Source organism: Aphelocoma coerulescens, chromosome 9 (assembly GCF_041296385.1).
Source record: "Aphelocoma coerulescens isolate FSJ_1873_10779 chromosome 9, UR_Acoe_1.0, whole genome shotgun sequence".
NCBI lineage: Eukaryota > Metazoa > Chordata > Aves > Passeriformes > Corvidae > Aphelocoma > Aphelocoma coerulescens.
In genome coordinates, this window is record NC_091023.1 from 15,759,955 (window position 1) to 15,785,139 (window position 25,185).

The 25,185-nt window shown below is 48.9% G+C and overlaps 1 protein-coding gene across 5 annotated transcripts in view; it reads right to left on the reverse strand.

The window, feature by feature from the left end:
* The window catches only part of IL1RAP (interleukin 1 receptor accessory protein), a 50,061-nt gene extending 25,787 nt beyond the window's left edge, over nucleotides 1-24,274 (reverse strand). For 4 of the 5 annotated variants that reach the window (XM_069024362.1, XM_069024364.1, XM_069024365.1 and 1 more), the window contains exons 1-2: nucleotides 24,101-24,181; nucleotides 7,076-7,143 (exon numbers count right to left, since the gene is read on the reverse strand). In XM_069024362.1, the coding sequence (XP_068880463.1) occupies nucleotides 7,076-7,142 (67 nt within the window). In that variant the 5' untranslated portion in view covers nucleotide 7,143; nucleotides 24,101-24,181. Of the gene's footprint in view, nucleotides 1-7,075; nucleotides 7,144-24,100 lie in introns of all 5 variants that reach the window. The other variant, XM_069024363.1, reaches the window with a different exon arrangement.
* Nucleotides 24,275-25,185: the final 911 nt, after the last annotated feature.

The following is a 25,185-nucleotide window of genomic DNA, read 5'->3' on the forward strand; positions in this document are numbered from 1 at the left end:
AACCTACCCTCCCTAAGCTTAAGGTCATTCTCCCTTGTCCCATCATGACATGCCCTTGTGGAAAGTCCTTCTCCAGCTTTCTTGTAGCCTCTTTCTGTACTGGAAGGGCTCTAAGGTCTCCTCAGAGCCTTTTCTTTTCCAGGCTGAGCAGCCCCAGCTCTCTCAGCCTGTCTTCATAGGAGAGGTGCTCCAAGTCTCTCTGATCAACTTCATGCCCTCCTCTGGACTCACTCCTACTGATTCATGTCCCTTGTATGTTGGGGACCCCAGAGTTGAACATACCACTGCAGGTGGGGTCTCACCAGAGTAGAGGGGCAGAATCACCTCCCTTGACCTCCTGGCCTCATGTCTTTTGCTGTGATCCAGGACACAGTTGGCTTTTTGGGGCTGCCAAGCCATATCTCAACAGCTTCCTACTTTCTTCATCTGCCCCTGCTGCATTACCTTAAAGCAAAGCTGGTATGAGTCAGCCTCTACCCGGGGGGCACAGCAAGGCCAGCCCGTTATCATGGTGCACGAATCAGCATCAATAAGGCAAAAAAAGCTGATCATGCAAAGCAATTAAGCAAGAATTAATCATTACTACCTCAAAAAACTTTTCCTCACCACCATCTTTCACGCTCAGTCAGTTAGATGGAAGCAGAGGAAGCCGGGCCGAATGCAAGAGCCGTGCTGTGAGCACAGGAGGCACCAGCTGTGGCCAGCACCACGCGTGGGTGCGTCTCCCATTTACGCTGGTGCCAGGAGCACCCACTCTCCCCACTGAGTCTGCATCCTTCCTTTTCCACCCTGCAGGAGACCACCCCCTGCTCCCTGGCTGTGTTCTCTGCTCAGTAGTATCCCATCTGACCATACAACAGGGCAAAGGGAGAGAAGCATGGAACAAAACAAATGAAAAGCTCTGTCCTTAACTGGGAGAAGAGGCACAGACCCAAACACACTGAGATGGGTGGGAATGATGCAGGAGTTGGGTTAGACCCAGCCAAGATCAGCTGGCTCTCACCATTTGCTCTCACTACTTCTGCAGCAGTGACGGTGGTCACAGAACTCCTCAAAACTGGTTGTAGCTCAATGCTGCCTAGGAGGCTCAGCCTAGAAGCTGTGCCAACTCTGCAGAAAATTATAATCTGACTTCCAGTGGAAACTCATCCAAAGAGGCCTCTCATAACCTGCCTTCCTCCCACAGCCTCTCCAGCAGAGCAAGGAGGTGGAAGTGGTCCTGGCACAAACTTCCTACACAGCCCAGCCTCATCCATGTAGTTCTGCTGTGATGACACTGGTGACATGGTTTTACACTTCTCCCAAGTCTCATCATATTCATCCTGTGTTGCCACTGAGCTGTGATGCCCCCCCAGAAGCAGCTCATCTGGATGCTGCACACTAGGATGGAGTCTCTCTCTCTTCCCAAGTGCTTTTATCATTTAAATAGGTAGGACAGCTGAGAAAAGGAAAAGGAAAATGACTTCCTGTTGCAGAATGGCTCAGTTTCAAAAAGCACTTGTGCATTGTGGTTGACTAACTTTAGACCCCAAATATCTAATTTAAACAGGTGTGACAACCTGTCTCTGCCAAAGTCATGAAAAACAAGCTGACTGCATAAACTGTTGACTTTGGGGGAAGCAGCCAAAGCAAGGCATCCAAAAATCTATGATTTCATAATGGAGCCCAGAGCTTCTGACTCTGAATCGCCTTATCTCATCAAGCACAGCCTGTAACATGGGGTAGTTGTTATTTGTGTCTCTCAGAACTCCTCCACAGTGAGCTTTGTGACTTCACTCTCTATCTGTGCATAAAGCTGTTTACTGCATGTGGCACAGAGTATTTTGGTTACCTCCAGCAACTGGGCCAAAAAAAAAAAAAAAAGAAAAGAAGATTTATATTCAGATTTCTCTAGCAAGCTTGACATATTTTCCTGGAGGCTTTCTTTAAATTTGAGATTCAAACTATAAAGGTAGGGGCATGAACTGCTTCCCTGAAGGATAAGAAGAGCAAACAGCTACTTTCCATCCCGCTTCATTGAGAAAATTGTTGTGTGAAGCAAAGCAGAGCAGCATAGGAAGAGGAGAGATACAGGAAATTGAACACCCCATTGCAAAAGTCATCTGTAGCAGAGGCAGCATGAAAAGGGGGCTTACCTGACTAGCATTATGCTGAGCTGTGCTCAAGCTGGCAGGGGCTCTTCTGTGCGCCTGGGACACCACGCTGGGACTTGACAAGGTCCAGGCTGAACTCCTGGCTCTGCCAACAGGCTTGCTTAGCTAATACCTGCAGACCAGCTACTGCACTTAGCCAGGTGCTCTGTTGCCTGCTTTAAAACACAGTCAGCAGTTCTTCCCTGTCCATCCCACAGGGACATCTGCATTACAAAGTTTGATGCTGTAGCAGTTGCCCTCAGACGAGGACGGCAACTGAAAAAACTCCGCAGGCGGTAAAATGCACTGTAAGGGTGCAAGAGTCCAGCAGAGTCACCTGGGTGCCACAGAACGTCTCACAGTGAGAGCACGACTCTGTGGCTCTGGAAGCGGGACACGACAGCTCCCTGATGCCCTATCTGACACACACAGAGGAGCAAAGCGACTGTTCAATACCATATCAGCAACACACCCAAAAAGGGCTGCTTTCCTGCACACACTTCAATGCAGATAGGTCACACCGCGATGACGCCGGCACAGAGCTCACCCCTCACAACCCATTTCCCCAGCTGACAAGAAGCAGACAAGAGGTTTTATCTCCTCAGCGGGCACAGCTCTGGCTGGTGTGGAGGGAGGCTGGCGGCTGCGGAGACACGTCTGCACCCAGGTCAGCTCTGCACCACGGGTTTTATCTCCATCCACTCCAGGGCTGCAAACCTTTTAACACCCTCAGTGTCAAATGACTTCGTGCCCCCAAGCACCATAAACTTCTACAGCCACAGTAGCTCACAGATGGGTATGGATGGTTATAAAATCATGTCCTAAATTAGGACAGCAAGAAGCTGAGATTGGAAGAGTAGGAGGAAGTCAGGAAATCCCAGGAGATGATGGTGGGGGAGGGATTTAGTGTCTTGAGAAAACAATAATACAGTTTAATCTATTTTTCTTTTGACTTTACACACTAAAATAAGCTTCTCATCTTCTGGGGCTGTCACAAATCGTAAGGAAAATAAAGCCACTGGAACCCCATCAGTAGAATAAGAGCCATATAGTAATAATCCTGAGGAGCTGCACAGGGCTCTCCATCTTCAAAGTGTTTTACAGACAGTAATTTATTAATCTGCAAATTTCCCCTGGCCAAAAGTAACTGTTCTGCCTCTCTGCTAAGCATGAGAGACACACAGTGCAGTTCAACACTCGGGAGAGACAGTGCAGGCAGTGGCTCTGACCTCTGGAGCCAGACCTCTGTTTCTTTCTCACTGCAGTCAGAACTCCACTGCTCCAGCCACCACCTGAATCCAGAAGCATTGGTGACATCTAGCACTTTGGAGCCAACTCCAGAGCAAACAAAACCAAAGTAGCTGAAAGCCTCTGATATGGGACAGTGTAAATAGACATGTTCACAATCCAGCAAGTAACAGCAAAACCTGAAATAAAGCTCCCAGGAGAGAAGCTCCTGGCTGCCTTCCAGCCACTACCTGCCATGCTGGAGTATCATTATGGCCCAGTCCTGGGCTCATCCTACCACACAGTCTGTCTGATAGCCCCCAAGGGAGCTACAGAGGCATTTCCTATGCAAACATGACGATTCCCCCCACCAAAGGGCTATTTATGCACAGCAGGTACCTGCTCACACTATGTGGGTCCGTTGGATAATCAGCATGAGGCTGCTCCTCCTCTCCTGGCACCAGTATTCTTCTGCTTTTGCAATTTCCTAAGACAATATTCCCAACCACGGTCATCTCCCCAGCCCTCACCCTAGAAAAGCTGAGAACTCTTGGAGGGTGAGAGAGCAGCCTGGTTAGCAGAGAGAAAAAAATGGAACAAGAAGCACAATTACAGCTACATCTTATAAATGTAGTGTCTAACACCGGCCGGCTTTGTTCAGAAGTAAGAAGATAACATTATTCTGTATTCATACTGGCTGTTATGTTCTTTGTCCGACTGGTTTTTTATCTCTTTTAAGCCAGTGTATATTCATATGACTTCAGCAGTGCCAAAGAAACCATTGTAAGACCAGACCCGGGTCCAGCAGTTTTTGTTATCCTTCTCTGGCTATCAGAACATCTGAGTTCATTAAGCATCCTACAACATGAGTTCCATCTTAAGGATGGCTTAGCTAGGCAAGGAAAGCAGAAGACCTTGAATACCACTGCAAACACCGACCCAAAGGTCACGAGTAAGGAATTCAAGCCCATACACTGCAGATCATGTGTATTCTCAAGACTAGGAATGATTTGCCCACACGTTCAGCATGAGCGAATAGAGGACTCAGGCACCAGTTCACTCTCAGGCTCTACATCTTTTACTCTACACTACTCAGATCACATTTCTTCCCTCTTACAGCTTGCACCTCCCTTTCAGCAATTGATTTTGTTTCAGCACCCGTCTCCATACGCAGCAGAAACAGCAGAGCCCAGAGAACAGATGTTTAGAGCCACAGTGTTGTAGGCAAAATCTGGAGGGGAAATAAAGTTTATGAGTTTGTCTCTCCAGTAGGAAGCAGGGTGAAGCACAATGCTAAAGCTTTCTGGCACACTGCCAGAGATACTGACAGCCATAGTGGCTGAACTGGATGGAAAGACCACGTGCAGCCAGAGCAGTGCTGACATTTTAGAGCCAAAATTTAGCAAGTGTTGATTCCTCACTTCCTCTTGGGACTCCTCACAGAGCTTGGGACTCAGCAGAGCCAGTACCCCTGGCTTAGGCAGTCCCTGGTCAGTGCTGCTGACCAGACTGCTCCACTGGGAAGGATGACAGAGGCAGGAAAAGTGGCAGCAAACTACAACAGAACTTGGCTGGAGAGAGAGCTGGTCCCAACAATACAGCAATACATGACTTAATAGTCAAAGCACGAAAAGGACTCAGCTGAAATGACAAATCCCTACCATGTTACACATGTTAAATATCCCAGGAGCCAGGTTCCCCAGTGAGAGCTACCCATCTCCGTGGCCGTGCTTGGTGTTAGGTGACCACCAGGACAGCTGTAGACTGTGCACAGCTCTTCTGTATTCACTACAGATAAGCTCAGCTCTGATCCCCCTACCTACACTCCCTGCTTCGAGAAGGAAAAGCAAGTGCAAATGCTGTAACATTCCCAGAACAGGGCTAGTCTCCCAAACTGCTCTGTATTTATGACTTTGCAAGGGTGAAACCAGCTCCAGTCTCCTTTTGGTGCCAGTCCCAGGAAACCCCCACAGTGAAACAGAGGGCTGCACAGACGGCTGCCCCTCCATCCAAGTACAGCCATCCAAGCCCATCATGAATAACAAAGGACATTCTGACAGCCAAAACCGGTTTATGAAGTCCATGGCACAAAAAGGAAGCTTTGAACTGAAGAGTGTGTCTGACACTCACAGACCTGCAGTGGATTTGCACGAGAAGTGTATTTTAACTGATCACGGGTCTCAGGTATCACCCCCTGACTTACATTCTTGCAGCACTTTACAAGGGTTCTGACCACCCTGTACAGCAAATCTCTGCTAAAGGAGAAATATTTTAAAAGTACCAAATACCCTGCAGAAATGCATGGAGGGTTCTGGTTCTGCCAGATCAATTGGCATGAGCCTGTGTGACCCAAATGCCAGGGTGCTCATTTCAGCTGAGTGAAATCAGCATCCTCCCAGCCGACTGCGTCAGCTTTTAGAGCTGCTGTAACATTTCCTGGGCAATCCTGATTCAATTGCACCTACCTCCCATTTCTGCTAAAGCCCAAGATGACTGCACGTGGGGTGTTGTAATGCTGCCTCAGCAGGAGGAGGATGTTGCGTTGGTGGAGAGCAGAACAGCTCGTCCAGAAGCACAAGCAAAGCAGGGATTTTCCCAGCGAGCAGCAGAGATCCATGCCTTCCCCAGGCACTCCTACTACCTAGGGCTTAGTGGAGGAGACCTAGGCCGTATTTTCTTTCTCCTTTGCTGCTTCCCCTTTGCTCACCACTTCCACCCAGCCCCTGTTAGCCAGGATGGGACATCCCCTGCTGAAGATCACAGCCTACTGTAAGTACCTGCAGCCCTTGGGCAGCCCAAGGAGAAGAACCTCCCAGGCTTCAGCCACTGCACTGAAATGAACCTTGCCAGAGTGCACGTTGTGAATCTGGCCACAATTCAGTGTGGTCCAAGAGAGAATGACACAAGAGCTGTTCATCTGCTCGGGGTATATTGTAACTGCTTGTTTGCCAGCATTGCAGAGGGACAAGTGTTCATGGGGGGACTTGTCAAACCCCTGCACAGCCCTTATTTCTGAACATTTCCCCCATAAAACCAGCTCCTGTTCTTTCTTCCCTCCCCCCTTCCACTTGCCTCCTGCAAATCATGCTGTCTCCTTCCACCCCCAAATAGGAAGTCCGGAGACGAGACATGCACAATCTGCCTCTTCACAAGAGCCGGGCTGAACGAGTGCCAGAGGAGCTGCGAGCATGACAACATATTTCCTGTCAGGAAAGTGACTCAGTGAGACGGGTATCAGAGCTCCTCTTACTCTAGAAGTTCCCCTCTCCCCTTGCATTGCTGAGACATGAGTCAGAATTGGAGAGCCGAATCTCAGTCCCCTTCAGATCCAACCAGGAATAGCAGAGTTCAGGTTCAAGGCCAGGTTCTTCCTGCAACTCAGGTACAAGGCAGCTCCATGGGCCGAGCCCTGGTTTCATCCCTCACAGAAGGGCAATAACGATACTGACCAAGGGCACAGAATGAGTTTGCAAAGCACTTTTAGGTCGAGGTGATGTTGCTATTTGCTAATGCACCTGTTCACACCACACTGGTCATCTCTACACAGAGCACTGCACAACACCCAACCAGAACTAACATTGTGTTCGTGCATTTTGCTAAAGTATTTTACACACAACCATTTAATCCAGAAATACTGCAAATGCTTAAAGCTCACTGCAGATAGCTTTCTTCTCTGCACAGTAAGTGGGCAGGTCCATCACATGCCATGTCCTTACCTGAGCCTCTGCTGAGGGTGATCATGGACAGCCAGAGTGAAACCAGCAGGACACTGACCATCTTCATCCTGGGAGACAAAGCACACAGACCTGGTTATTTGACACTGTTTTACCACTGCAGGCCATGTTTTAACTCTGAGTATATGTGCTTATCCCTCCACCCACCCAGTGATCCTTTAATTCTGGCATGTCCCTGTTTTATTTCATTAAGATTCCTTAAGAACAGCACCCATGTGGCAGCCTGCAGGCAGCTTGCCAAGCTGGGGAGGTGATGGCTCTGGAGAGGACAGCCCAGCTCACTGACTTAAGTCACCCGAATAGTCTACATCCAGGAGCACAAGGAGTCAAATGGACACTTGTACGCTAGAAATCCCAAGCTTTGACTCCCAAAAGAAGGTCCTTTGCCAAGACCTCCTCCTGCTCATCTCTAAGAACAAGTGCAGAAAGCACTCGCGGTGGCTGTGGCACATCTACACTGAGCACGTGTTCGACAATTTCACAGGACAGCCACACCAGAGCACTCCAAATTGGCAGGGTCTGCTGCCAGTGACCTGCAAAGGGGCTGGCTGCCAGAGACTGCTTCAGCCTGTTCCTGCAGGCAGTGGAGGCAAGACAAGGCCTCACCAGCTCTTCCCAGTCAAACCCTCCTTGGAACTTGCAGGAGTAAACAAGAGCCAGGTTTGTACACTTTTCAGAAATGATCTAAACAAAAGCTTACACTTTCTAAGCAGCAGAGATAGCAAAAAACAATCCCAAACTTTTCCATTCCCACTACAGAACACAATTTCCTGTAATTTGAGATAAATGTACACTGCCAGAGTTTCACTGGCTGCCCGCTCCACTATCTGGCATTCAGCTCTCAGAGCTGCTCACTCACTGGAATTAAATTTCCCTCTGTTTCTAGGTCTTTCAGCAATTTATAAGCTGGTAGTCATGAAAACTGACATCTACTGGATGCTCTCATTAAAGGAGTTAAGGTCACATTTGATAGTCCTGGGTGCTGTCAGATCACAAAGGGAGAAGAGATGGTTAAAAGGCTGAACTTCATCAAAGCATCTCAGCTCTGCCAGGCAGATGCGGGAGAGAGCATGGTGATACTGTCAGGAATGTGCTCATGAGATGACAGAGAAACCTGCTCCATCAGGGTGTGTTAAAAGTGTGGGGGGAGAAGCCACAGAGCTCCCTTAAACATGTCCCTCAAAAACCTGTCCAGAATACATGCAGTACACAGAAGGGCTTTGAGCATAGGCAGAGAACACCTAAGATTGTACAGATTGCAGAGATTAACAAGAATGTGACACGTGAACTACACTACTCAAAACCCAGCAGCGGATATTGAATCCCTCCTTTTCAGTGCTTACATCTGAAAAGCCTTTGTGCGATGCCTTCCCTCTGCTGGGCTCATCTCAAAGAGACAAAGGAAATCTGAAGCATGCCTGTTCTTTCCTGCACAGCCCATGGGAAGAGCTGCACACTGCCTCTGAAGCCATCAGGCTTTCAAAAATGGTCAAGAAGCAGGGAAGAAAGTAAGATTTTTTTTTTCCCTGGGGTCCAGCTGAGAGGGTTGATCATCCCTTACCACCCTCCTCCAAATTAAAATGCCAGCTGCTTATCAAACCAGTCTCTATTGCCACCTACAACCAGCCCCCAATGTTACTTAAGACTCCATAGGGAAGAAACAACATTTAAGTACTCCTCTACTCCTTGGAAACACTGAAGAAAGATAAAACATCTTTACACCATCAAATTGGACAGAGAGATCCAACATGCTGCACCTCTGGAAGGAATTTAGGAACTCTTGGTAATTGAGATGCTTGAAGAGAGGGGTACTGTAAACAGTGGTGGGGAATCATTCCCATAATAAAGATCCCTCATGGTTCCCTCTCCATTTGTCATTAGCTAAAACACACAGCGTGTCCTAACTCACCCTTTTTTTCCAGTGAGTCTCTCCTGCATTTTGCTCAAATCAGACTGAATTCAGCCCTGAAGCAAGCAGGAACAACTACTGACTTTGGATGAGCTTCCCTTGTATTGAGCAAGGCCATTTGTGTGGCCTGAGGCCAAAATAAACTTCTACATTTCACTTGGTGATACATGAACTCTGCAGCGAGCTAATATTTACATCCATTAGCTATGCTCACAGGAACATGCTCCTTCCAACTGTCTCCCAGAGCCACCAGGTTTCTGTTCCCATGAGCAAGGTATCCAAGATTTCCATGCTCTGTCTGTTAGTAGGAAAATCCTTTTTTCTTGCTCTACCCAGCTATAAAATCAGAAGCCTTACACACAGAGTGATTTACTTCTGGTTCATTCCAGGCGTTCCAGAGATCTTACCAGTGGAGACAGATGGACACCGAGCCTGTCAGATTACAGCAATTTCTCCATTACAGAAAAGGGACACAGTTGACCACAGCCCTGGCTGCTCTCACTCTATACAAAATGCAAGGGGCCATGGAAGGGACACGCACAGAGTCAAGGGCTGGTCAAGGGGAGGCATCACAACCTCCTGGATGCCCTGACCATGCCAGCATTTGCCAGTCCAGCTCCATTCCTGTGCCACATGATTACTCAAAAAACCCCCCAAAACCAAACAGCCCCAAAGCTGTGATATCCCCCTAATAAAAAGGTCTTCCCACAGCAGTCCTGTGGTGACACAGGAGAAGAGCATTGCATTCTGTTGCAGAGAGGGGTGGGTTTTGTAATGCCCTTAAGAACCTGACATCACAGGACTACAACCCACTCTGGTCTTGCCAGGAACTGGAAGAGTTTTCTCAGCCTTTCCCAGCAACCTGCTTCTGTGTTTCGTAACAGGACAGAGCATGTTGCCATTTTTCCTGCTGTAATGCAATTCCAGTGCCGTCTGATGAACTTCTTGTGCAATTCCGTAGCACTGCACCAAAATGCCAGTGTCTGTGGCTGCAACCAAATGAGCCAGAGGCCAGGGAGTGCAAACCCAGGCTGCAGCAGAGGCCTTCACCCAACTGCATCCACCCAGTGCAAATAAAAGTAAAAGGAAACGCTAAAGAGAGCCAGGAATAAAATCACTGAGCAGGAGAGCTTACCAGCTCAGAAATCACACTGCAGCTAGAAAGCAGGCAATCAGAGCAGCCAGAAGGCAGCTGGAGAGCTCTGATACATCCTCAGCACTCCAGGAACTTCTCACGAGACCAATATACTCTGAGGTGTTCTTAATGTCTCCATAAATTAACATTTTAATAATAATTCATAGAGCGGTTAGGGAAAATGATCCATCACAGCCCTTGCTAGAATTTTTTTTTAAATAACTTAACTTGAAATGTTCACTTTCTTTCAAATCAGAAATTGTTCCCTTTTCCTTCCTGAGCACTTTTTTCTTCAAACTTTAACCTTCTGTGTACTGAGGAGCAAAGCAAAGTGGGGTGGGGAAAAACACAATCATGGAAGTGTCTCCTGCTCTTAAAAGCAAAGGGGGTGGAAAGGTTTGGTTTTTTCATTTGATACTGGTCAAAAGTGGTTTTTATGTCAGAAAAAGCATTAATATTTTCATATAAAACACCCCTTAATAAAACATCCTTGCCAAACAGACCTCAGCAAGGCATCATTCCTCCTGCCTCTAGCAGCATGGACCCTACAAAGCCCACACACTTTCCAAACAATTATAAAACAAAAGACAGACGTCAAGTACTTAACGAAGAGAACTGCACTCAGTGTAAGTACTGCACACCTATTCTCAAAGACACTGCACCAATTCCTCAGAACAATGCTGCGTTTTCCAAGAAAAACGCCTTTGTCCCTCCTAACCACAGGCCTCTAGGGAGAGCTGATAGGTTTTTTGCTTTTCACTGAGAACTCACACTATGGCCTGCAGAACAAAAGCGCTCTTCAGAACCTTGCCACTAAGTGCTCTGACTGAAAGGGCATTTAAAATAAAGCAGTTTCTGAAAGAGGAAATAAATAACTCCAGCCAAAGCAGGTTTTACACACTATTTTCTTTCTGTAATTCTGTCCCAACTCAAAAGCATTTGAGAGCCCCAAAAAATGGGATGCAGACACAGGAAGAGTAGCAAAATCCAGAGTGGGCTAGCTTAGGAAATGCTTTGGTTCTATGCCACACGGACTCGGAGATGAAGGTTGATTGATGGGCTGCAGAGCAGAGCTGGTGCTCAGGAAAGGGGTACAGCTCTCTGCTCCCAATCACAGTGTGCCCACGAGCCCTGGGTCCCTGCATCACCACACAGCAGCTTTACAGAAGGCTGCTCGATCAGTTTGCTGGGTTTTCTTATGGGGAAAAAACCAGATGTACAGTTCAACTAAATTCAAAGAATCCAAAAGGCAGAAAAGGGCAGCCTGAAAAAGCAGCTGCAGAAAAGTAACAGCAAAAACACTAATGGAAAATGGGAAAAGGCCCTTCAGCCCTCCAGGAAACACTTTTGCTTTTCAGTATGTGCAGGAGTAAGTCAGACAAAAGGAGGAATTACTGTAGCATAAACCATCTTGGTGCCACTTATCCAGGGTTTGCACAGTGTCTCTCTTACCCTATTTCTCCCCCAGAGGCCACATGGGCACTGCCTGGCACTGTCCCACTCTGTCCTGCCCAAAGGGGAGCCTCTCCTGCAGAGAACTGGTCAGTCCCAGGGACAGCCCTCCAGAGGAACCAAATGTGACACCGAAATCTCTGGAGACCTGGGCAGAAAGACAGTCCAGCCTTTGGAAGTCCAGCTCTTACTCCCCAGGAGGAATAACCACATTCATTACAATTTTCATCTGCAGATGGCTCCCAGGAACGGAGCAGGGAGGAATCCAGCAGCAGTTTGATGATGAGCACCATAAGCAGCACGCAGCACTCTCCCTGCTCTCATGCATGCTACGCCACACTCATCACTTCAAACACAGGCACATTGACCAGAGGGCCCCCAGTGCTGTCCTCAGAAAATACATTCACATCTCTCCTGAGGGCAGGGAGCCCAATTTGTCTTGGCAGCAGCTCCTAGGCACATTTCAGCAGGAATAAGCAGGGCTGAAGCTGCCCTGCAATCAGGGATATCACAAGAGCCATAGGTGTGACCCAGTCACTGCATCTGCTGGTGACACATCCAAGGCAGGGACCTGCAAAATCAATGCTGGAGTCCCACCTGTGCCAGGGTAGCTGCCAGGTCACCAGGCCACTGCATGCCTGACAGCAGAGCGGGCTGAAAGAAATCTGTTCTGAAATGTTTCTATTACAAAAGTAATTTATGTCATCAGAACCAAAGGAAATGCTGAAATTTGAGCAGCCTGAAAGCTTTTCACCAGCTAGAATCACAGCAGATATTACACGCCTGCTTTTGCAGAGGGGAAAAAAAAATTAAACTAGTGGGAATCAGATGGAAAGTTGCCCTGGTGAGAGGTGTCTCCTGTCACTAGTACAAAGGATTTTCTGGCTTGCTTGGCCAGACCTGGCCATTGGCACACAGAACCTGGAAGCACTGGCTCCCAGCACTGGGCAGTTACAGTGCTCACACACAGCTTTACACCCAGGGCTACTGAGTACCCTGAACGGAGAAAAAAACAAACCAAAACCAAACACACAACAAGGAAATCTGGAAATAGTCTTCTTAATCAGCAGCTCAACCAGCTCACTGCCAGCCAAGGACACGACACCAGGCATCCAAGGTGGCTCCATTTGCTTGCTACCCACCACAGCCCCTCCCTGGCTTCCTACCTGCACATCCAGACCAAGGGCTGCAGCCTGATGGCTTTTTAATAATTACTTTTTATGAAATCCCCAACATGCAGAGGAACAAGCTCAGCAGTGTGATGCTCCAGAGTCACCATGGGAGGTGATCCCAAGCTATTTCTCCTTCAACGGAGCAGCACAAATTGCAGGAGCAAGACTGCCCTTCCAAGAGCACCAAGAGCTCCTGAGGGCAGAGCGGGCAGCAGCCTCCCCTCAAGCTCAGAGGCTCGGGGAGAAGTGTGGAGACTTTCATTCACAGTGAGTCATTCCTGGGAGCTTCCCTGGTAGTGCAAGATTTGCCTCTGCCAGTGCCAATGTTTGGGATATGGAGGTGAGATTTCCAGGCAGGGAATTTGTGATTTGCTATTGGCATTTAGATACCATTTCCTGGCACCCTTTTGGCTCGACAGATTTAATGCTAACAATGAGAATTCAGAGGAAGAAGCCTTTTTTCTCCCTCTCAAAAGAAAAAAGTGCAATCTAGGCATGCAGAGAGAAGCAGAGGGGGGGGCTTGAAAATGTACCTGAAGAGATTTGGCATCCCCTGCTTCCCTTTGCAGTTCTCCTGGGGTCCTCTCAGGACTCGGAAAAGCAGAAATGCTACAGATCCTGCACACTGCTCTGCTGGAGTCCAGGGTTTATACTGATTATACTCTGCCACCAATTTAACGGGCAGAGCACACGGCATTTCATACACAGAAAATAAATGAGCTCCCTTTCACCTCTAAAAAATATGCACACCTGGACGAGTCAAATAAGCAGCTGGGACTACTGCCTAGAGATCTGTGGAGTGGGCTGGAGAGGGGCAGGTAGAGCCACAGCTATAAAATCAAACAGCATGGATTACAAATGGATCCATGCTGGCCACTGAGCAGTTCAAACACTAAGCTACAAGAGCACTTCTGTGCTCAAGCAAAAGGTATCCAGCTAAGATAGTCTATTTTTTGAGTGTGAATAGCCAGGGAATGAAAAGTTTCCAACAGTGCTTCAAAGAGAGCTGAGATCTTCCATGAAGCCAGACACAATGCTTCTATTTTGGACAGCTCAGTTATAGTGAAAGGAGAGTTCTGAGAAACATGCACATATTGTGCTACCACAAAATAAACTGACAAACTAATCTTTACACAGAAAAAAAGAAATCTGCAATCAGCATGGCTCAAAGACCTGAGAAGACTTAAGGAATCCAAAGGGAGATCACTCCCTCACTGGAAAAGTTCCAATTAACTGTCATGGAACACTTGGAGACATCTGACAACGAGCATTTAAATACACATTCTGCCTACTGACCTTTTTAATGGTTTTACAGCGTAAGCAGCTCCACTACCCTCCCTAGGAGGTTGTTCCACTGCCCCAGTGGACATAGCAGCACATCCACACTGTGCAACAGATTGCACAGCAGCAGCCCCAAGCTCGCTCAGCACGAGTCTCTAAATCCAGAGAATACAATGCAGCTTCAAGCAGGTTTTCAGATGGGCTTAATGCCTTTTTCAGGACAGGTCCAGGACTCTCAAACCCCAGAACAGCTTTCCCAGGAGAGATGTCTCCTTGCAAGCCCAGCCCGGTCCAGCCAGTGCTCTGCAGTCCCACTCCGCATCCTCCCTGTCACACCAGGGGCTGCACCCAGGCCTGCTCAGCACCACCTGGAACAGGCTCTCAGAGTAAAAAACACTCCAAAAGCTTTTTTCCTTAAGTTCAAGCCCTTGCTGCCAGCTACATACCTGCTCCTTCACTTCATCTCCCCCCCTTACAGCACTAGGGGCTTGAGGACCAGATTCCCAGGATAGCTGCTATATATTCAGACAACATCTTTCCCTTCTTGTTCCTCCAGAGAGGGACACAACAGGCATAAATCCTCCAAGCACCACCACGCTCCAGAGCACATCATCACTGTCTTCCCCTCCCAACAATCTGCTTTCCTCTAGTGCCACAAATTCCTCAGGCAGCTGCAGTGTCTCCAGCACCACTATCAGGTTTACCCAGGCTGCTGCCAGAGAGGAAGCCCCAGCTCTTCCTGATGCATAAGAGAATGATCTCCTCAAGTGACTCTGGGTACCCTGGGATGAGAAACATATTCAAGGGTAAAATCAAATCAGAGGAGTTTTTCAAGTTTGGGCCACACAGCATTTCCACACCTGGTACTTATATTAATCATGTTAATTTAATCCCATTTAACCTTATAAGTAAAAGCAAACAAGAGTAAGACATCAAGATGCTTCAATCCCTGTCCTGCAGCTCAGACAGGCTGCTCCAAGTGTGCTTTACACATCAATTGACTTAAAGCAATATAAAAATAGAAAGGCCAGGAGCTACCAGCCTCCCCCAGGACAGCACCCCATTTAAAAACAGTTCTCTTGATGTTCTTCCATCCCTCCACATTCCCAACCCACCCACTTGGTCCTCCTGGTGACTATCAGAGCAGCTTTCTTTTGCATACTTGTCCCTTTCTGGTCAGCACAGTATAGCTGCATTCTGCAAAGGGGACTAGAAAAAGCTGTATACACACAGAAAAAAGGAGGAAAAGAGAAACAAGAATGAGACAATCCTTCCCCCCATCTATTGCTTTTGCTCTCCATATCTCTAACATTTCCCTCTGCAAATATTCTGTTGCACCATCACAGGGAACTTCTCAGGCTCTGCCTGCAGTGGCCCCATCAGTGCAGCTTGAAATTCAACCTTCAAAGAACAGCACCCTGAAATTTGAAGTCCAGGAGCCTCCTTTGAGAAAGTCTGCTCTGTGACCCACAGCACCTACACAGTGGGAATGCTGAGACAGAGCTGAAGGCAGCAGTATGCTGTGATTGTCATCAATATTAATTATTTGGGGAGAATATGATTGATCTCACAAGGGCAATGAATTCATTTCTTCAGCTGAATGACAAACAAAAGGCAATACACGCACTGCTGACATTTCCAAAGGCTACAAGGAGCAGAGACACAAGGAAATACTGCTATGCACTAAAGCCCCGCTGCAAAGGGCCAAAAATCTGAGAAGCCTCTGAAATTTTCACTTCTGAGCACTTTCAATGCCAGGAAGTGGATGCCTTCATATTCTCAAATCTGTGCGGACCCCAGCCCTGGGCTGGCTCACCTCTTTGCTTTGAGAGGAAGTAATCACTGAGTGTCTTTGGAAAGTTGGGTGTCGTGGTTTGACACTGGCCCAACGCCAGGCACCCACAAAAGCCACTCACTCACCCTCCCCTGCTACAGCTGGGCAGAGGAGAGAAAAATTAATGAAGGGTTCATGAGGTGAGATAAGGACCGAGAAAAAACACTCCAAGGGCAAAACAGGCTCAGCTTAGAAGTACATAGTGAATTTATTGCTAACAGAGTCAGAGGAGGACAATGAGAAGCAAAACAAGCCCTTAAAAAACACCTTTCTTCCTCCAACCTCTCCCTCCTTCCCACTGACAGTGCAGGGAGACACGGCATGGGGGTTTGGTCAGTTCATCACTGAGATTTTCTCCTGCTGCTCTGGGAGAGGAGTCCCTCCCCTGCTGCACTGTGGGGTCTCTCCCACAGGAGACAGCTCTCCGTGAACTTCTCCAGTGTGGCTCCACTCTCAGAAGCCGCAGCCACACTGCACCTGCTGCAGCGTGAGTCCCTCCCACGGGCACACAGCCCTCCCAAACCTGCTGTGCCGTGGGTCTCTCTTTCCACGGGGTGCAGTGCTCCAAGGACAGGCTGCCCAGCCTGGAAGCAGGGCCCTCTCTCTCCACTGGGTCTCCCACTGGATCCCAGCCTCCTCCAGGCATCCACCTGCTCTGGCATGGGCACATCCCCATGGGCTGCGGGTGGATCTCTGCATCCCCCATGGATCCCCATGGGCTGCAGGGGCACAGCTGCTTCACCATGGGCTGCACCACGACCTGCAGGGGAACCTCGGCTCCAGAGCCTGGAGCACCTCCTGCCCCTCCTTCTCCACTGACCTTGGTGTCACCAGGTTGTTTTCCCTCACATGTTCTCACCTCCTTCTCTTCTCTGGCTGGAATTAAAACTGCATGTGCCCCACTTTGTCTTGATCCTCCTCCCAAACATGTTATCACAGAAGCACCACCAACCTCTCCAACTGGCCCAGCCTTGGCCAGCAGCACGTCCATCAGGGATTGGCTCTGCTGGACATGGTGGAAGCTTCCAGCAGCCTCCCACAGAAGCCACCTCTGTGGCCCCCCACCACCAAAAACCAGGCTGTGCAAAACCAACACAGTTTGGTTGAGTTTCCCTCCTGCTCTTTGACATTTCATGTCAGCAACTACAGTCATTGAACCTGTCACATAAGGGGGGAAAAAGGTTTATAAGAGGCAAACATTACCCTCCTGACTATTCAACAGGGCTGAAATGCAAGGTACAGCTCCCCTGTGCAAAGGGAGAAAAGGATGACACAATAAGCCTGGAGAAAAGCGTTTCTATCTCTCCATGGCCTGGGTCAGGGAGTCTGTATGTGCGAAGCCTCCCAAGGAGACAAGAGTTAAACAGCATCCCTAAATTCCACCTAGCAACATGAGAGAGGACAAGGAAGGAGGAGAAAGGTAAATGCACTGAGACTGTGGCTATTTTTTCAGGAGAATGGATATGGAGGAAATACCATCCCAGTCCACAGGGATGTTATTCCAGTGGAGTCTGAGTTCTGCCCTTCAGTCACACCAACCCATCAGCTCAAATGCAACCAGCACAATTTGCTAGACCAAAACATTTGGGGATCCAGCAGCACATCCATGCTCATTCAGAAAGGAGGGGTGCCCTCAAGACCCCCACAGCCTGCCAGCTGGGCAGCAACATCCTCCTCCCACTACCCAGATCCCTTCTTAAAAACAAGGACTGGGAGGTATCTGTGCTTGAAGGAGAGGGGCTATTTCTCAACAGAACAAATCCCATTATTTGTATTAGAGTGAATTTGCATGGGTCTTACTGTCAAAACAAGTACTTTTTTTACACATCTCAGAGCTTTGACTCAACAGACTGCTAATAAATTCATGTAAGTGGGGCCCTGGATGTTACTATGGTGGGAGGGAGGTGAGGTTTTACTTCTTGCAACAGGACTAACCTGAGAAAAAATAACTAGAAATTTGGACTTCTTACACTGAAAAAAACCCCCTAGAAATTTGGACTCCTTACACTGCCATTTACTAGGCTCCTGTAAGTCTCTAAGGTTGAAGATTTTAAAAAAATCTCTAGTTTAGGGTAGAAATATGAGTTTCTGGCTAATGCACATGAAACCCATATGTAGGCATCAATCATCAGATGCAGTGCATGAAAGATTGTAGTACCTCCCTGATAATCAGGCATTAGAAAACTTCTAAACGGCTGTCCCCTGAACCGAGTGCATTAGTAGAGGCTTCTGAAATCTGTGCCTCTGTTTCCCCAGCTACATTTAGAACAGCCTCCCCCTACCTCACACCACAGCAGTGCATCTTAAAGTCTCTAAAGTGCTTAGAGATGCTGAGATGAAAGATAACATATGAGTGCAAAATATGGATTAATTCCCTGAGCTCAACAGTCAGTGGAGCTGATGGGGCTAAAAGTAACACATATCCACCACAAAAAAACTGGGGTTCTGAGCCTGTCTTATATAGTAACTACTTAAGCAACAGTTCCCTTGGAACAAGTCCTTTTGGGACTGGTTAGTTGGGCACATGGAGCTGCAGCAGGCAGGAAACAGAGAAATGCAATATATTACTACGAAAAATAGATGCTTTTCCAGAAGGTCTTCAACCTGTTCCTATAGAATTTGGCGGTGGGATATGAACTCGTTTCAGTTAGAGCTGTTCACATTTTAGCAACGACCACATAAAGAACATGGCCAAACACAATTTGAAAAGCTATTTCCATTTCTGTTTGTTTTTATAAATTATTAAAAATCCAGTTTAAATAGTGCAAAGAAAACTTTAAATTGAGCAAGATAAGTTTTGGCATCTTTCCAAGTAGAAGGCAAACCCCAAAATGTTACTGCAAATCCAACAGATGGGAGTTATTTTTCACTCTTCAAAATTTCATTCCTTTGCACCGAGATTAACTGTAATTAGCTCTTTATTTACATCTAAGACAAAAAGTAAAATGATAAAGAAAGGCAACCATAACCACAACTCACAGGCAGAAAAAGGCCAAAACCAAACACCAACAAAAATTCCCCCTGAGAGGAAAACATGTCTTTCTCACCAAGCAGCATAATTGTTACAAATATACAGTTAAACAACTCCACAGCATCCTGTCAGCACTAAGGACAAACATTTAAGTCACAGTTTTGCAAGCTTTTACACACAAATTGATCAAATACCTAAGAATCATCCTTGGAACACTGGAAAAATCTCACATCCCTCTAAATGAGCAGCATCAGGCCTAAGAGAGGCAAGATATTCCACTTTCATTTCAGTCACGCAAGGGATTAAACAAAACTCTGAGGAAAACAAACAAACAAAAGTAAACCCAGCAGCTTTCCCAGATAAAGAGAGAGGTATTAAAACTTACTCTTTTTTTTCTTTACTCTTTTTTTAAAGGCCTCTTCTAATTCTGATAACACCTCGGCTTAGTAAAGCTGAAGAGGTTTCTTAAGTGTTTGTGTAAGTGCATGATTCACGTTGTATCTTCATGTTTCAGCTGCAGCACAGCAAAGCTGTCCAGGGAGCTGCATGGGAAGCCCAACTCTAGCCTCGGACCGTGGCACTGCAAGGCTGCACCACAGAGTTCCCACCTGCACCCAGAGGGCCCCTGACCCGTGGCCACAGCCAACACTGCAAGGGTTAAACAGCAGAGCTTGCCCAGCCTTGCCTAAACAAGCTGTTAGCAACAAAAAAAAGAGTGAGTGGGCCTGAAGACAGCCTCAAATGCTTCTGAACTGACTGGAGACTCGGCCATGGCAGCTCAGGGGTCTCAATTCCCATGATGGACATGGGACGGGAGTGCTGGAGCATCCAGTGCTCCTGCCAGGCACAGAAATGGGTCTCCTTCTGTGGGCACCTAGAGAGAGATGGGAAGAGCTGGTAGCTCTTGATGGCCCTACTCTGTGTGGGATTTCCAAACTAATGGCTCTCTGGCACCTTCCTAGTGCTCCCAGGAGAAGGAGCCACCTACCACTTCCATGATTGAGCCCAGGATTCATGGAAATCTCATACTCTCTGCTGCAAATAGAGCGTTTAAGTTAACAGTCTCTTTCTGTTAACACATGTAAATGTAAAAAGACTCCATAAGAATCAATGTAACTTTTTCATATAAATATCAAGTCGACACATAACAAGACAGAGAAGAGGGAGGGAGAGAAGAGGAGGGAGAGAAGAAGGAGGGAGATCCAGACACCAGGGACCTTGAATCCACTCACTGCAAAAGTTAAGGACTGAAATAATTCTCATTTATTCATATGAGAAAGTGAAGCTCTCACTCTCTCACACTCTCTCCTTCTCTTTCCCTAATGCTCTCAGATACTTCTATCTTTAGCCAATTATCCCTGCTGTAATTTTCTTTAAATTGTAATTGGATAATCATCCAGACTCAGGGGAAACCTGTGTCAGAGGAATTCCTGGGGATATATTCCCATTTGATGAAACTGAGAGTTGTTAAATTGACAAAGGACTAACTAAAGACATGATTCCTCACTTGCAGTGAAAATACTGTTTAACAAGCAACTAATTTTAGAGAACCCTCTAACAAAATACATACACTTGTACACTCATTTTCCTGCATTTTCTGCAAAATAAGACTCTGAATTTATGAATATCATGTTCTGTGCATGTGTCTTATTGGAACCTCTGAGGCTGAACACAGTAAACACTCTGGCCAAGATCGAAATTCCCTAAAGCACAGGCACCATTTGAAGTAATTTCCCCAAATCAGTTCCCTTCCTGCACTCTCTGAGCTCATCTGGCTCAGCTGCGTGCAAAAGCCCCACACGGACCAGCGCTGTGGCTAAGAAACATCAGATTAGCCCTCTGCCTGGCAAAAGCACTGGTGTGGGGGGGAGAAATCCTAAAATACCTCCCAAAAGAAGCTGCTTTGTTCCAGTTGAGCAGTGAATCTCAGCCACACTGACGGTGGAGCAGAACAAAGCAGCTACAAACCGTGGATGCAAGAGCCCCACCTGCACACAGCCCCCGAGCACACACAGGGCGTGGAGAAGGGTCAGCTCAAGCATGGCACACCTGACAGGCAGCTCTGCCTTCCTTCTGCCTTTGCATCTGTCCCACTTTGCCCAACTAGAGGAGCTCCAGCTCTCACTCACTGGGTACAGAGATGCCACTGGCCAGGCTGCATCAGCCTGGCAGCACAGAGGAGACAGGCTCTGCTCACAGGGGCAGTGAAATCCATGAGCTGTGTCAAGAGAAAGGGAGGGGAGGAATGAGGAGAGCAGGCAATGTCTGAACTGAGAGCTCTGCTGTAGAACGTGTTTCAGTTCCCAGATAACGTGGCGCTGTTCACAGATTTCAGCTTATATAGGCTTTTCCCTATTTCTATTTTTATTCCCAAAGCACTCCCCGTTACTGGATGATAAAAAAAAAAAAAAAAAAAGACATGAATGCATTCACATGCTGATATAATCTTCCTAACTGTCCACCTGGCTAATGCAACCTGAGAGCCAAGCTGGGGCACCTTCTCTTCCACACCACTTGCCACAAGGGCTTTGTGGCAAGTTTTTGCAAGTCAGAGTCTTGCTGAAATAGGAGGACACTTGACAAGAGATGGGACCCAGGACAGATGGGGAAAGAAATATGGATCATGTGCCTGCCAAAATAATCAACAGAGAAATCAAAACATAAGTGAGAAGAAGGAATAAAACCACAAATGTTGGCCTCTTATTCTGAAGGAGTACAATGCTTCCTCCCTAGAGCTGGCATCTGGTTCATGCAGGTCTTGAAGGAATAAGGCTGGGATAAAATCCCTCTGCCTCATTCTTCCTATATGCTTATTTCAGAGCTTAAAATTACAGCTCTGAAGCCAGCAAGGAGGCATCTCCCACACCTCCCAGTATCCAGGCACCATCCAACCTACTGCCACACCACTCTCCCTACCCTCTGAAGTCTCTCTTATCTATGTGTGCTTTGGGGTGTCACGTGTTTTTGGGATAGTGCTTCCTGACCCAGGGGATGAGGCTGCTGGAGCCCAGAACAGGGCAGTACTTATCCCCACTGCATGTGCTCATGCATTCATGCTCAAATGCAGAATACCTGCACAAATCAACAGAGTCTGGAAGGGGAGAGCCCAGAAGTGTTCAGACACAAGCTTTCCTTCCACACTCTGGAGGGATCAGAGGACCTTCTGGACTCTGGGGAGGCATGGACAGACAGCAGCAAGCATCATATCATATGCAGACACTTTGAACTCAAGCCAGAAGCAGACATGGAAAGCAATCCCAGGGCTGTGTGGATGCAGCCCTGCCCCATGCATACCCTGCATGGAGGCATTGAGTGAGAAACATAACCTCTCACCCCACAGCCCTTCCTTCAGCTCCATGCAGCAGCTTCCTTCCTCCAGCACCCCCTTCCCAGCTCAACATTTCCCGATCACTGCAGTGCCCTGCAGCCTTCCACCACCCAAGTCCTCACAGGCTTACTCTCCATGTCCCTCATTATCCTACGTCCTTAACTGCTCCTCCAGACAAGGTGATCCCAGCAACAACACCATGCCTACTTCCAGGGAAGAAGAATATCTGGGTATTTGAGTTTAATCCTCTCTGCTTGCCCTCTCCTGCTCACCACAGGCAGGCAATGGAGACAGAAAGCAGGACCCTTTCCAGCATCAAGCCTGCCCACCCAAGAGCCTGTGGGGTTGGAGTGACGCTCTCCATGAAAACAAGGGATGCCTTTCCTGCAAGGAATACAAGACAGCAAGTAAATCTTCCAGAGCTGTCAAATACAACCTGTTATAAATGACCCTCTAAGTTATGAGATATAGACTCTCCACAGTACAGTTAATAAATAACACCTCACAATCCTTCTAGGTACGGAAGCGTATGTTGGGTGACAGTTCTGCATGCCCGAGAGGGGCATGGTTAAAAATGGAGTGTCAGGAAAATAATACTTTTTAATTACAAAGGAGATAGGGTTTTTTAAAATATAAGGAGCTTGCTGCAATCTTCCAAATCCAGAAGTGAAAAGCCTTTCCTAGGACAAAAAACTGAATGCATGGAACAAAATCCATCATTTTATAAGAAAAAAAAGATCTGTAAAGCCAACCAGAATTTTATCCAAGCATTATAACCAGCTATTCACAAAACAGAGGTCAGGAGGAAAAGAGAGTGTGTGCATGTGAGAGGGCATTTATAATCCAGTTTACTGTGACATCCTAAGGCCCCAAGATCAGGGTTCTGTTGTGCCAAGCACTGTACAGGCACACTCCAAGAAACCAGCCCAGAGCGAGGAACAAGCACTGCCACTGTAACAGGGGAAAGCGACACTGGCACAGAAAAGCAGTGAAGCCCTGATGGTTTCCTTTTTCCCCTTCTTTTTCAGGGAACAATTCCTACCATCCAGTTTCCCTCCAGATACCCCCCCAAACTGTTTCACATAAGGGGGCAGCTGCCCCCAACAAGCACAGCAAAGGCCATCTTGCTGCCAGCACCTAATCGCTTCCAGTCTATTTTCTTGGACATGTCTCTTCCACTTTATTTCCCTGCTACGGCTTAAGCCTGATCCCTTCCTCTCCCCACTTCCATTTCAGAGACCCGTCTGACAGCAGAGAGCAGGTATCATAGGCTCACGAATTTGCAATAAAGGTGAAAATTAAAGTTGCATTTCTCAGTGCCTGTAGCGCTCCAGCCAGGAATACACAGATCTCCATGGCCAGGGGAGCGAATTAAAGCAAACCCCTCCGCATGTCGGGGACCGGGGGCACGGCCAGCGCGGCTGCAGGAGCAGCGGAGACAAACCCGCGGTCCCGCAGCTCGGCTCGGCCCCCGCACACCGAGGGATCGCCAAGGGTCCCCGAGGTCCGCGGGGGTCCCCGGTCCCGCGGCGACACCGGCACCATCGCGTCCGCTGCCGCCCCCGCTCCGCTCCCGCATCCCCGGCCTCGCACGCTCGCTCTCACCGTGCCCACCCGTCCTCCCTCGCCCGTGGCCGCCGGGCGCTGCTCCTCGGGCTCTCCCGAGCGGTTTCTCTTCTTTCTCTCCTATCTCCCCCCCGTGCCAGCCGAGGAGCGGGGGCCGCTGCCGGCTGCGCGCTGCCGCCGCCCGTCTCCCCCCGCGCACGCCGCGCCGGAGCTGGAATCCGCCTCCTCCGACTCAAACTTTCCCTTCGCGTGCGGGAAGTTCACGGTCGGGGCGGGGCGGGACAGGCTCCCTTGTCCCTTGTCCCTGCCCCCGCCCACGTCTACAGGAGCACGGGCGTCCCCCGCGCAGCGCGGCTCACCTGAGGACGAGGGGAGCGTACAGCTGTGCCCGGCGCGCCGCGCTCTCCTCTTCTTCCCCCTCTTCTTCCCCCTCTTCTGCCTTCTCGCCGTCGTCCCCGATCCGCGCCCCCGGGCTCCGCTCCGCCCCGCCCGCCCCTTTCCCCGCGGCCGCGCTCCGTGCGCGCTCGGGGCGGTCCCGCCGCCCGCGGCGGTCACTGCGGGGCAGCGGGGTCGGAGCCGGCGGGCGCGGTGCCGGGGAAGGCTCGGCTCCGTCCCTCCGCAGCTGGCGGCTCCGGCCGGGGGAGGCGGGGTGCGCGGCGGGGTGCGCGGGGCCACGGCTCCCTCTCCTGGCCGGAGCCGTCCTGCCGGCGCTAGCTACCGGGGGCCGAGAGGCGCCCGGAGCCCTCGGAGCTGGCCCGGAGCCCTCGGAGCCTGCCCGCTGCCTCTTTCTGGGTGGAGCGGGCTGGCGCACACAGCCCTGCCTCTGCCGCAGCCCCTGCGCGCTTTGCGGGCCACCTGCCCCCCCCCCCGGAAAATAAAGTTTCCCATTCTCCCCTCTGGTGTGCTGCGATTCCTTCCCAGTAATTTTCTCCCAGGGCTCCCTGGACATTCTGATGCCACCTCGTCCCAGAGAAGTGGCACCGTTTTTACTGTATCGCAGATGCAGCCTGGATGAGGCTGAAATTGTTGATGGATGACGAATGGGCAGCTGAAACAGACTGCAAGGGCAGAGTCGGGGAGTCTGAGGAGTGGAGTAAAAACCTGCCGAGGTTTGGGCTAGCACCTGCTCCTGGAGAACGTGGCCAGCGATTATCAGTGCAGCCACTAGCATAGGAGTGCCCTTGCCCCAGTCCGTGAGGAAAGCTCATTGTCCTCTCAGGTTGGCCTGGAGTCTCTTCCATCCTGGCAGTGAGGAACCTGCCCTTCTTGGTACTTTTATCACATCTTGGCAGGCTGACAGCAGAGTGAAGTGGCTGGACACAAAGCCTGTAGTGCTAAGGAAACTCCTGTCTGCTCAAAGTGCTGCAGCACTTCTTAGCACTATTGGCTACAACACCTGGACTGAGTTCAACACCTCAGTTGTTATCCTCAGAAGGTGATCCCA